Genomic DNA, 12,928 nt, shown 5'->3' with positions numbered 1-12,928 from the left:
CCACTTGGAAGTGAGAGAAACAGAAGCTGGAAGTTTGTTGTGTCCTGTTTCCTGGAGTGAAGACGAAGAGAGGATGAGGAGGAGAGTTGTGAGAGAGACAGAAAGGAAAAATACAGTAAGTCGGCTCCGCGATCAAATTAACTGTGTGGCATTTTGAGCATCTCGAGGTGTAAATCATGATTACTGCGTCCTATTATTTGATCGCAGTGTATACCTCTATGTTTGCAAACCTAAAGAAGACCTTTTTGGTACCTTTTTATATACGCCGCTTCCTCCTCGCCCCTAACACATTCAAACGCTCACACACACACACACACACACACACCGACATGCGCTACACATACACACAATTCACTTCTATTCATAGTGTATTCAAAACAGGAAAGACTTCCTGTGGCTCATTTTAGGAAAAACAAGCAGCTTAAACAATCAAACAGTGGAGCAGCTCTCCACTCATCAACACAGAGCACTTATAAACTAAATCATTCACACTGAAGGATTTCAAAGACCTGAACCAGCTTCACACATAACCAGGTATAAAGGTGCTAAGTTATTTGTATGTGTGGAAGAAATAAATACCACATTGAGACATCATTATAGGATGGTTTCATTTTTTTGTCTTTTTATGTTTGTGTATTTTAGTGCTCCAGAACCTTGGGTTTGTTCCTTCTTATAAAAGTATGCAGCGTCACTGTAGCGCAGACTGTTAATCTTTTAACTGCAGATTTGTACAGATATTCATGGTCACCAGAAGATGAATCACTTTAATGGGCCCCTCAATCTTCACCTACAGCCTTTTAGTTCTAATATCCTCAACGATACTTTCTTTCCAGTCACAGACAGCAGGTCTATAAAAGATTCTTCTGTCTTTTACACCACTCTGTCTAGTATAAATACCAAATTCTATTATGCAAACATGCTAATTGCTTAATTCTTTAATTATGTTTCAGACCTCGCTGTTATATAATTATCATGTCTAGGTAAATTTTTAACTTACATTTAATCTTGTTTTATCTTAATTAAATATGGCTAACATCAGCTAAACATGCTAGCACTGTTATTGTGAGCACGATAATATGCTAATATTAGTATTTAAGTACGGACTAGCATTAAAGCAGTTACCCTCCAAAAAGTTGATTCTGTTCATCTGGACGCAGCGTTTTGTGGGAGAAACGTTTCGTCACTCATCCAAGTGACTTCTTCAGTCTCAGCTGACTGCAGGTCTCCCCAATCTTATAAACAGTACATTTGCATAATGACTGAAACCAGCCCACTGAGGAAACAATGGGCTGGGAGGTCAGTTCCTTAATCATAATTATGCAAATTCTCATGACCATTGATCAACAACCACTGACCAAAACCCACTGATCAAAGACCACTGATCAATGGCCATGAGTCCCATTCACAGAGAGTTGGGGAATGGCTGCAATCACAGCATTGTAAGATGGCGAAAGATGTACCCTTAGGCCCCCTCCTCGATTCAGAGATGGTCTTTTCCTTTTCACATAAATGGCCTCCTTGACTCCGCGCTCAAACCAGCGTTAAAGCGGTTAGCATAAGAAGAGAACTTCAACTGCTTGTTTACAATAGCTCACTAGCATGTCTGTTAGAAAACCAAAGTGAGCTCTAGCATGCTAGCTGTGTTTGTTTGACTTTTCAAATACATTTTGAAATATCAAAATGAAAAAGTTCAAATGTTACGTTACAGGCTTGACTTATTATGGTCATTAATAAAACTTTATTTACATTGTTTGGTTAATGTACAAAAGTCTTTCTAGAAAAAAGTCTTGCAGCTTTGCATCTATGTTGAAATGCCTTTGGATACTTGCAGTTATCCCACTGTGGTATCTAAATGAATTTGAATAGTCACCAGGACACAACTGCTTGGATACATTTTTTGGACACTTGATTGTATTGGGATTTACTTTTAGAACTGCCTCAATTCTACATGGCAAAGATCCAGCAACGGGCTGGGAAACATTCCCCAGAGATTTTGCTGCAGATTTGTTGGCTGCACATCCATGATATGAATCTCCCGTTCCATTACAATCCAGATGTGCCGTACTGAATTGAGATCTAGTCACAATGTAGGCCATATGAGTACAGTGAACTCACAGTAGTGTTCAAGAAATGTACAGATCTACAGCCCACTCTTTGTCCTGAACATGTCTCCTACTGCTTATCTTTATGTTTCACACAACCGATGTACTAAGGCTGGGAGTAAAAGTAGGTGTCCAGTCACAAAGCACATAAGAACAGCTGTAACTGTATGAATGTGAGATACCGTAATTTTTCGTCTAGTGCACAGAAGGACACGAGCGAAACAATGAAAATGTGTCAGCAGCTGAGTACAAATAAACCAGGAAACAAGTCTTTTCTAAACTATCTTTTCCCGCTCCTCTTTCATATCCTGGTTGTATTTTGCCCCCATTGTACTATTTCTCACCAGTTACCAAAAGATCTATACACACTGCATGTTTTTCATCTCCGTGCACCAGCAAGTTTTAGTGTACCACAAAGATGTGTACTACAGGCAGTGCTGCCTGTGTGTGGGTCTGATTATAAGAAATCATTAGTATTAATGATGTCATAAACCCAATGATGTAAAGTAATAATATTAGTATTAGTAGTTTTGTCATTTAATTTTCAAATACAAAGTCAAACATCATGTGAAAACTGTTTTACATCAAACATCAGAGCACTTTTGTTGTGGTGGATATGCCTGAGTACGTGTGAATTTGATCTGTGTGTGTGTGTGTGTGTGTGTGTGTGTGTGTGTGTGTGTGTGTGTGTGTGTGTGTGTGTGTGTGTGTGGGTGGGTGGGTGGGTGAGTGGGGGTGTGATCGTCTACAGATGGTCAGGTTCCCTCATATTCAAACACGACTGAGTTTCCTGCGGCTGAACAATCGTGGGAAAAACAGAGGTCAAGACAAAAGGAGAAATAAAGAGAGAAGGAGGCTGGGTTGCATCCAAATGGCTCACAATGACTTCCTGCTTTTTTCCTGGTGGATTAATACAATGTGACAGGTGAAACCAATAGCCCGCTGGCTGATGTTTGTATTGACTTCAGCAGGTGGAGACGTGAGAATAATGTGGGAACTGAAATAGAAATTAATAGAATAATAGAGCAGAAATGAATGTTTACCCTGACGGTGGACTGAGTTTGCCTCAGGATGGAGTTTGTGTCCCCTGGGTGATCCAGCCCTATATTGAAAGACACCTTAAGAAATACATAATAATGTTTTATAGTTTGTCTTATGGGTATTTTTATGTGTACTATGATGTAGATCTGTAGTTTCTGTTGTTTTACAGGCCCTCGAGGACAGGAGTTTGACATGTGTGGTTTAAGACAGGGGTGTCGAACTCCAGGCCTCGCGGGCTGATGTCCTGGGGGTTTTAGATGCGTCCTTTATCCAACACAGCTGATTTAAATGGCTAAATGACCTCCTCAACATGTCCTGAGGTTCTCCAGAGGCCTGGTAATGAACTAATCATTTGATTAAGGTGTGTTGACCCAGGGTGAGATCTAAAACCTGCAGGACACTAGCCCTCAAGGCCTGAAGTTCAATACTCCTGGTTTAAGGCATTTGAGGGAAGTTATTTTTTCATGTTACTGCGTGCCATCAAACATCAAACCAATACCACATGAAAGGCAGTCCTGTTCTTGTATTAATCAGCAGGGGATGTAGCATAAAAGGAGATGAAGGAGGCAAAACCATGTGCCGTAGTCAGGGGTTACAGTGGGCCAGTGGTTTTGCAGTACTTCAGCATCTAGCGAGCCCTAAAGACGAGCGAGCGTGAAGGGAGTGATGTTTCTATCAGCTTAACAAACACACAAACTGTTTGTGTGCAGTTTGTCTTACACTGTGTTGCTAGCTAAAGGTCCAGCTGCTGTATTTCACAGGGAGAGAAAACACAGAGAGCTAACTTCACTCAGAGATGGAGAAAGATAAGAAAGAGGACACGAGAGGAAGAAGAGGGGCTAAAGATAAGGACTGATCAGTGGTGTTTGATAAACCGGAAATTTAAAGCTTACATGTAAGTTCTCACATTTTTAAATCAGATATCTGGTCTGTACACATGACATTACGTTTTTTCATATTGTGAAACCTGCAGCTAAACAAACAGAGGTACACTCGCTGTGTTATTTAAAGGTTGCATGAAAATCCTATAAATCCTATCCAATAAACAGGTTAGTTTGTTGTGAGGGGTTTAAAGTAAAGAACAGTGTGTGACTGGTGCACAGTGGCTGTGGTTTCATGGTCAGAGTTAGGTTACATAAAGTGTAGCAGAGATGAATCTGAAGTTAAGCTGATGATGCTGAGATTCATTCAGCGAATTTCACCTTCATACCAATTTTATACCTTCTAGAAAAAAGACAGAATACACACTGTACTGTCAGTGTCGAGGATGGAAATCAGCCAAGACAACTCATAAAACATCTGCTGACATCTGGTTGAATTAAGTTGTGTACATCCACAAAGAGCAGCATATTATTTTATAGTTACAATAATAGAGCACAAGGTTCAGTTAGTGTTGCACAAAATAGGTGGTAGAGATGTTCTTCAAGGAGCTACTTTTTACTTTCTTACTGTGAGTACGTTTCAGAGTCTGTACTTTTTCACTTTTACTTGAGTAAAGAATTCAAACCAGGACTTCAACTTTTACTGGAGTATTTTTGAATCTGCACTTCTACTTAAGTACAGAATGTCTGTGTTTTTGCCACATCTGCTTGTCACTTATTATCAGCTAACTGTTGCAGAACATAATCATGTCCACTCGGTTCCGAGAATTGCAGGCGGTCTTGCTCTACTGTTCCCCCTGTGAATTGTTCTGTTAACAAATAACTTCCTCTGCCGGTCTCTCAGAGTCATTCCAAAACATGCCCAATATAAATGTGTGTTATGTAACCACAAATATATCTATCTATCTATCTATCTATCTATCTATCTATCTATCTATCTATCTATCTATCTATATATATATATATATATATATATATATATATATATATATATATATATATATATATATATATATATATATATATATATATAAAAGCTACATTTCAGTGAGTTTTTCTTTCAGAAAACCCTCTGGTTGTCCCCACTGTCTAAAGAAATTAAAATGAGAAAACGTCACGGGTCAAGATGACTGTCTGTGGGGATTCCTCAGGTGTGCCTGTTTGGTGTTGGGTTCATTTGGTCGACTTTTTTCTACTTTTTTAATTCTGCTGTAACTGATGTGAATACAAGGTCACAATAGCTGTTCTTTCCAGTCTCGAGGAGCCACCGTGATAAAACAAAGAAGCAGGGACTGTAATGCTCTCTACAACATGGACATGATCCGTCGGTGGTTTCTCATTTTACTGTTGTAACTTTATTAACAGCACCTTTACTTACAAACTTGTACTCCAACCTTCCACCAATGCCTGCTGTCCCATAGCTGCACTGTTTTAACAGAACTACAACAATAGAGTGGAACAAGTATACACAGACACATAGTGCAAAATTAACCATTCAGCTGAAGTTGTATCTTTCTAGTCCCCGCGCAAAACTATAAATAAGAAAAACAATTTTGGAAAAATTGTATTATTTTATTGTCTGTAGTGACTGTAGTACTACTTTCCTTTTAGAAATGATGCAATATAGACCTGCACCATATCATGGATAGCATCACCCCTGCAACACATAGATACCTAGTAGGCGCTGACACTGACTGAGCTGACATGTAAAATAAAAATATGCAGAAACGTGAGTGTTCACTGCCCCCCAGTGGTCACGTGGTACATTTACAAGTTGAATCCAATTACTTGTGTCCTTGTGCACAGTTTTGACGATATACTTGTAACTTTACTCCCTTCACCTCACAAACATGAGCAGTACTTTACAAAATAATATTTACTGCAAAACACACAAAATGCTTACAACATAAAGCACACTGGACACACATATTTCAAACATAAATGCACACAATGTGTGAGGCTGTGCGATGAGTTTTTCATCTAAACCTTTGAGGCACAAACACATTCGTTACTGCAAATAAGTTGATCTGGGAATTTTTTTTTTAAATTCAGTCTTTTATTCCCATCTAACAAATTCTCACTTCTAGCTGGTGACCTCTGAAGCAGCTTGTTTCTTTGGATGGAAACCACTAGTGGAAGAGACAAATGACATGTAGGCTTGTATAAAGCAGTTAAAACAGCTTCACCGCAGATGTGCAGCAGTAAAATGCTTTCGGTTTTTAAATCAAAGTACATTTACTCAAACCCAAATCCCCTTTTGGTGTTTAGCATCCATTGTAAAACTGCAAAATTAAAAATAAGGGAGCGGCTGGGAGTAGCTTCTACTCAAAGGAAAAGGCTTACAGTGAGTTGTACTAGGAAAGGAGGAAAAAAAAGTTTTGGCTTGGCAGAGAGATTGCGCTGGGAAGGATTTGCAACAGGTTACGGTGGTTAAAGATAGAGATGGAACTGTATTAGCGAGTGAAGAAAATGTCCTGATAAGGTGGAAGGAGTACTTTGAGGGGCTGATGAGGAAATGAGAGGAAAGTGCAGAGGATTAGTAAGGAAGGAGTGAAAGTAGCTATGAAGAAGGGTGAGTGGACATACCTGTGGAGGTATGGGGATGACTAGGAGAAAGGGCAGTGGGTGCATTAACAAGATTGTTTAACACAATTCTGGAAAGCAAGATGCCTGAGGAATGGAGAAGAAGAATACTAGCACCAGTTTTCAAGAACAGTGGTGATATGCAGAGCTGTTGTAACTACAGAGGGAGAGTTGCTGAAACTATGTTAAGAGGAGAAATGTGATAGTGAGCAGGACTATGGTTTCATAGCACTACAGATGTGATGTTTTCTTGGAGAGTGTTCATGGAGAAGTGCAGAGAAGGTCAAAAGGAGTTGCACTGTGACTACATGGGTCTAGAGAAAGCATTTGATAGGGTGGTGAGAGAGATACCGTGGTACAGCATGAGGTTGTGGCAGAGAAATATGTGAGGGTGGTGCAAGACATGTAAGACAGCAAGAGAGGGGTGAGAGTGACAGATGTGTTCAAGGTGGGGGTGAGATTACATCAGGGATTGGCTCTGATCCCCCTCTTGTTTTGATGAGGTCAGGCAGGAGTTTCCATGGAATATCAAGTTTGCAGGTTTGCAAGTTTGCACTGGGACAGTTTGTTGGGATTTTCACTGGGAGTGACCAGAATGGACACGATCAGGAATGAGTATATCAGAGAGGCAGGGCGGGTTGATCGGTTTGGAGACAAAGTAAGAGAGGCAAGACTGGGATATTTTGCACATGTGCAGAGGAGGGAGAGCAGATATACTGGGCAAAGGATGCTAAGTATGGAGGAGGCAAGCAGAAGGAAAACAGACGATTCATAGATGAAGCTGGATGATCCAATGAGGAAGAAAGAAGGAAGAAGAAGATGATGATGATGACGACATACTTTTAAATTGCCCAAATATTTTGGCCGGAAATGGCTCAAGTGCTAAGTTCACTGTGACGCTGACAGTCAGCTCATTCTTCATTTATAGCCTATCTGTTTAACGCACGTGCTCGACAAAGACACGCGCACACTGAGATAACAGCTCGGTCTCTCCCCGGGGTCTACAGCTTAGAACAGGAAGCGTACCGCGGGAAAACGGGCAGCAGGGCTCCGCGTCAATTTACGTTTCCGCTTCTAATTGGCTACGAGCTCAGAGATATTTCCATAACGTCGCACATTGGTCGAAAGCGGCGCGCCAAACATCACGTGGTCTCGCTTTTCGCGCGAAACCGGGCTCTGTTGTCCGGAGCTGAGCGTGCTGTGTGTCAGAGAGGAGCAGCTCGTGTCTGTTTTGCAAACTTGTTTTTGTATCTTTTTGTTGTCGCAGTTTGACGGACTTGTAGCATGGATGTCGCCACAGCCACCGCGGAGACTGCCGGGGCGATGGTGAAGGACGAGCTGGCCGAGAAGTGCCAGAAGTTATTCCAGGCTTTCTTAGAGGAGTAAGTGAGGCGGCAGCGACGGGGTCGTATTGTTGTCGGCCGAAACGTGCTTGGCTTGACATCGCTCTTGTAATCAGCAATTATAAGGATCGAGTGCTACTTTGATCGGCTGCTATTGGTGTCTTTTCACTGCTTTTCTTAACTCTCGCCCGATTCCTGCGTCACCCTGCAGATTTCAGAGCGGGGATGGGGAGGTGAAGTATGTCCGGGAGGCCGAGGAGCTGATCAGGCCTGAGAGAAACACCCTACTGGTGAGCTTCACCGACTTGGAGGGTTTCAACCAGGAACTGGCTACCACCATCCAGGAGGAGTACTACAGGTGAGCAAGCCCACCAAGTCATAGGTGCTTCCATCATATCTCATCTAAATACTGAGGTGGGAGAGTGCGCTGCTGCATTTCAAACCATCAGTTCAGTGCTGTGGAAATAAGCTGTGGGGTAACCTGAAGGATTGTCTGTTTCCAGAGTGTATCCCTACCTCTGCAGAGCAGTGCGCAACTTTGCTCGGGATCACGGGAACGTCCCCCTCAACAAAGAGTTCTACGTCGCTATCGAGGAGCTGCCCACCAGACACAAGTAAGACACTGTTAACCAAACCACCATGTACATCTCCATTTATCTGGTCTGAGCTGCCATTTATGCAGCTAGATTGCTTTAGTGCAAAGATGGTTGTAGAAATGTCTGCTTGGCTTGAATCAATTGGAACAAAATGGTGTTTAAGTTGTGGTGCATAAAGCAGGAATGATGCATCTCTCACTGGTAAATGTTAATGGGAATGAAATGCCAAATCTGATCCTTTTCCTGTGTTAAATAAATAAATAGGATCCGTGAGTTGTCCTCCATGCGTATTGGCAGCCTGGTGAGAATCAGCGGTCAGGTGGTGAGAACGCACCCAGTCCACCCTGAGCTGGTGAGATGTTTATATCAGTGAAGAAGACACAAAGTTCAGTTGCGTTACGCTTGTCTTTTGTCATTAAACCCATCCTGCTTCCTTTGGTGCAGGTGAGCGGTACCTTCCTGTGCATGGACTGCCAGGCAGTGATCAAAGATGTCTCTCAGCAATTCAAATACTCTCCTCCGACCATCTGCAGGAACCCCGTGTGCAACAACCGCTCCCGCTTCCACCTCGACACGCACAAATCCAAGTTCATCGACTTTCAGAAGGTAACTGTGATAAAGGATGTCTGTCTGCATGGATGAATGAGTCTGATTTTGACCCTGTGTACCCTGTTTGTGTATCCAGGTGCGTATCCAGGAGACGCAGGCGGAGCTGCCTCGCGGTTCGATCCCACGCTCTCTTGAGATCATCCTGAGGGCAGAGGCTGTGGAGACGGCTCAGGCTGGAGACCGCTGTGACTTCACTGGGACCCTGATTGTCGTGCCGGATGTCTCACAGCTCAGCACACCTGGTACTTTTTAAAATTTTAACCATTTATGGTCAAAACTATGTCTTGTGGTGTTTTGTTTTGGTTCTCATGACTGTATGGATGTTACTTCCAGGTGTGCGAGCAGAGACCAGTACCCGTATAGCAGGAGGTCCTCAGGGCTTTGAGTCTGATGGTCTGAGAGGACTGAAAGCTCTGGGAGTCAGAGAGCTGTCATACAGGCTGGCCTTCCTGGCCTGCAACGTGGCGCCAACCAACCCACGGGTAAGAAGCGCTCGCCCATGTGTCTAAAAATGCAAACGGCTACAAATCTTGCTGTGTGATTACAAATGTGTGCCGTCTTTATCACAGTTTGGCGGTAAAGAGCTGCGGGAGGAGGAGCAGACGGCTGAAAGCATTAAGAGCCAGATGACAGAGAAAGAGTGGGAGAAGGTTTTTGAGATGAGCCAGGACAAGAACCTGTACCACAACCTGTGCACCAGCCTCTTCCCCACCATCCACGGTCAGTGATCGAACCCCCCGTCTAGCCTTTTTCTCCAATGGAGGACGCTCTCGTAGTTCTTTATCAAAGCTGTGACTTGTGAGTTAAACGTTAACGTGATGGTGCAGGTAACGATGAGGTGAAGCGCGGCATCCTGCTGATGCTCTTTGGAGGCGTTCCCAAGACGACCATGGAAAGGACCTCGCTCAGAGGAGACATCAACGTGTGCATTGTGGGAGATCCGAGCACTGCCAAGAGCCAGTTCCTCAAGTACGTTCCACAGTTTCCACCTTCATTGATTCGCTTTGCATAAAGCTTTTCTTTGTTCCATCTTCTGGCACAAACACTTTTCAGTGCTCTCTTTGCTGTAGACATTTGTTGTACAGCAGTGTTGATTTGAGTGTGTGTGCCTGTGTAGGCACGTGGAGGAGTTCAGTCCCAGAGCGGTGTACACCAGCGGCAAGGCCAGCACTGCTGCAGGTCTGACGGCGGCCGTGGTCCGAGACGAGGAGTCACATGAGTTTGTCATCGAGGCTGGAGCTCTGATGCTCGCCGACAACGTGAGTGTCATGAGTTCTGAAGAACAGTGAACAGTGTATTGTTATATTTAAAAAAAACAAAAAAGTTTCTTTATGTAATTAGTGCAAGTAAAACTTGTTAACTGGTTTGATTTCAGGGTGTTTGCTGTATTGATGAGTTTGATAAGATGGACCTCAAAGACCAGGTGGCCATCCATGAAGCCATGGAGCAGCAGACCATCAGCATCACCAAAGCCGGAGTCAAGGTGACGCTTTCAAAGCTTTGCGCTTTAAACACTCGCGTTTATGCAGCACAAGCGGAAGTTACACTGCTATCATATTCGATCGTTCGTCTCTGCAGTAGAATAACCAGACTGTTCCTCCGCTTCTCTCCTCAGGCTACCCTGAACGCTCGCACATCCATCCTGGCTGCTGCTAACCCTGTCAGCGGACGCTACGACCGCAGCAAGAGTCTGAAGCAGAACGTCAACCTGACCGCTCCCATTATGAGCCGCTTTGATCTCTTCTTCATCCTGGTGGACGAGTGCAATGAGGTACATGCAAATGAGCGTAGTCTGAGCATCCTGTGCTTACTGGTTGTTTCTATTCATGTCTTTTATTTTGTCCATTTTTTTTTTTTTAAAATATGATAATTTAGTTGAATACTGCAGCTAACGATTTGCACCTGTCATAGGTGACGGACTACGCTATCGCCAGACGCATCGTGGATCTGCACTCCCGTGTGGAGGAGTCTGTGGACAGACTGTACTCCCTGGATGAGATCCGCAGATACCTGCTCTTCGCCAGGCAGTTCAAACCCAAGGTGGGTGTGCTGGTGTCCCCACACGCCGACACCAGCGACCCAGTTTTTACTGTTTAACACATTTCCTTTATATTAACTTCTGGACCTCCGTAGATCTCCAGCGAATCAGAAGAGTTCATCGTCGAGCAGTACAAGCGTCTCCGCCAGCGTGACGGCTCAGGGGGCGTGTCCAAATCTGCCTGGAGGATAACTGTGCGACAGCTGGAGAGCATGATCCGCCTCTCAGAGGCCATGGCACGTATGCACTGTTGTGATGAGGTACGTGCGAAGACACACAAGCTTCATTCATGCAACACTCGATACTGAGTGTGGTTGATAAAATTTAATACTGCAAAACCACCCTGAGTATCACTTTAACCAAAATGAGGGGAACAAAAAGACATCCTTTCAAAATAAAAGGCCAAACTGTGAATTAACTCTTGCCCTTTCATCCCATGCTTCTAGGTTCAGCCCAAACACGTGAAGGAAGCGTTCCGTCTTCTGAACAAATCTATCATCAGAGTGGAGACGCCAGACATCAACTTGGAACAGGAGGATGAAATGGAGGAAGAGGAGGAGCAGCAGGAAGAAGGTACTATCAATATAGAGAAGATGTGAAATGACACCATGCATCACCGCTGTTTATTTAACGTAAACTCTTCTCTGCATCTTTGCAGGTAACGTCCCGAATGGAGTAAATGGAAACGTGGATGGTGTCATTGGACTTACTAATGGAATTAATGGACACGCTGGCGGTGTCAATGGCCACGGCGAGCCTGGGAGCCAGTCCAAACCATCTCTTCGTCTGTCTTTCGCCGAGTACAAACGCATCTCTAACCTGCTCGTCCTGCATCTGCGCAGAGCAGAGGATGGTAAGAGATGTTCCTCCCTCCAGTCTGTTTTCCATCTCATTTCCTTGTCTGTTCTGTCACTGTTCTTTTTCTTTTTCTTCTCACATTTTTCTTGCTAATCTGTGTTGCAGCTGAGGAAGAGGAGGATCTGAAGAAAAGTGCAGTGGTCAACTGGTATCTGAAGGAGATCGAGTCAGAGATCGACTCTGAGGAGGAGCTCATCAATAGGAAGGGGCTGATAGAGAAGGTCATCCACAGGCTGGTGCACTATGTAAGTCTACCATCTTAAAATGTGAAAAGATAATGAGTCAGCGATTCTCTAAGTGCAGACATGTTCATTTATACGATCTCCCACACAAATCTCTTCCTCAAGGATCACATCCTCATCCAGCTGTCTCAGGCTGGGCTGAAGGGCTCAGAGTCTGCGAGCACAGAAGAGGAATCTGTTCTGGTTGTAAACCCCAACTACATCCTGGAAGACTAAACTCCTGTCCTCAAATTGATCCCTGCTTCTTTGTGGCAAACAAGAGTTATTGTTCATAGTGTGTTTAATGCTCATAATGGTGGCATTGGAGATGTTTCGCTGCTGTACAAAGATACGAGGATTTATCTAAATATTCTTTAGATTTAAAAAGATAAAACAAAACAAAAACAGATGTAAATATACTGGCCTCTTCTCCAGCTGTTTATTCACTTCTCTTTGACTTAGTTTATTGTTGACTTTGAATAACTGTATATTATAAGCATACAGCATGGTTTACGTCCATGGTTTAAAGTGTTTTTGTATTATAATTATGATTTTGTGAATGAAATGTTGGAACAATAAATAAAATGTTGAAAAACACAAATTTTCTTCATGTGTCTTTTGTTGCCTGCGGCATTAAAATAATACAAAATCTAAAT

General features: G+C 43.2%; 1 protein-coding gene across 1 annotated transcript; it reads left to right on the top strand.

The window, feature by feature from the left end:
• Positions 1-7,728: 7,728 nt before the first annotated feature.
• Positions 7,729-12,864, top strand: mcm6 (minichromosome maintenance complex component 6). The gene is made up of 18 exons (XM_085255173.1): positions 7,729-7,989; positions 8,162-8,308; positions 8,454-8,564; positions 8,811-8,898; positions 8,991-9,152; positions 9,232-9,397; positions 9,489-9,637; positions 9,725-9,875; positions 9,983-10,124; positions 10,273-10,414; positions 10,531-10,638; positions 10,771-10,926; positions 11,067-11,195; positions 11,289-11,453; positions 11,640-11,766; positions 11,852-12,046; positions 12,157-12,296; positions 12,399-12,864. The coding sequence occupies exons 1-18, from the start codon at positions 7,892-7,894 to the stop codon at positions 12,507-12,509; spliced, it is 2,487 nt and encodes an 828-aa protein (XP_085111299.1). The 5' UTR covers positions 7,729-7,891; the 3' UTR covers positions 12,510-12,864.
• The last annotated feature ends 64 nt before the right edge of the window (positions 12,865-12,928 follow it).

The sequence above is a fragment of the Mchenga conophoros genome, linkage group LG18 (genome assembly GCF_057382185.1).
Source record: "Mchenga conophoros isolate Kocher_MC1m ecotype Shallow Benthic linkage group LG18, M_conophoros_male_GT1.1, whole genome shotgun sequence".
NCBI lineage: Eukaryota > Metazoa > Chordata > Actinopteri > Cichliformes > Cichlidae > Mchenga > Mchenga conophoros.
The sequence above is the reverse complement of the archived record's forward strand: the minus strand, read 5'-3'. Positions and strand labels throughout refer to the sequence as shown.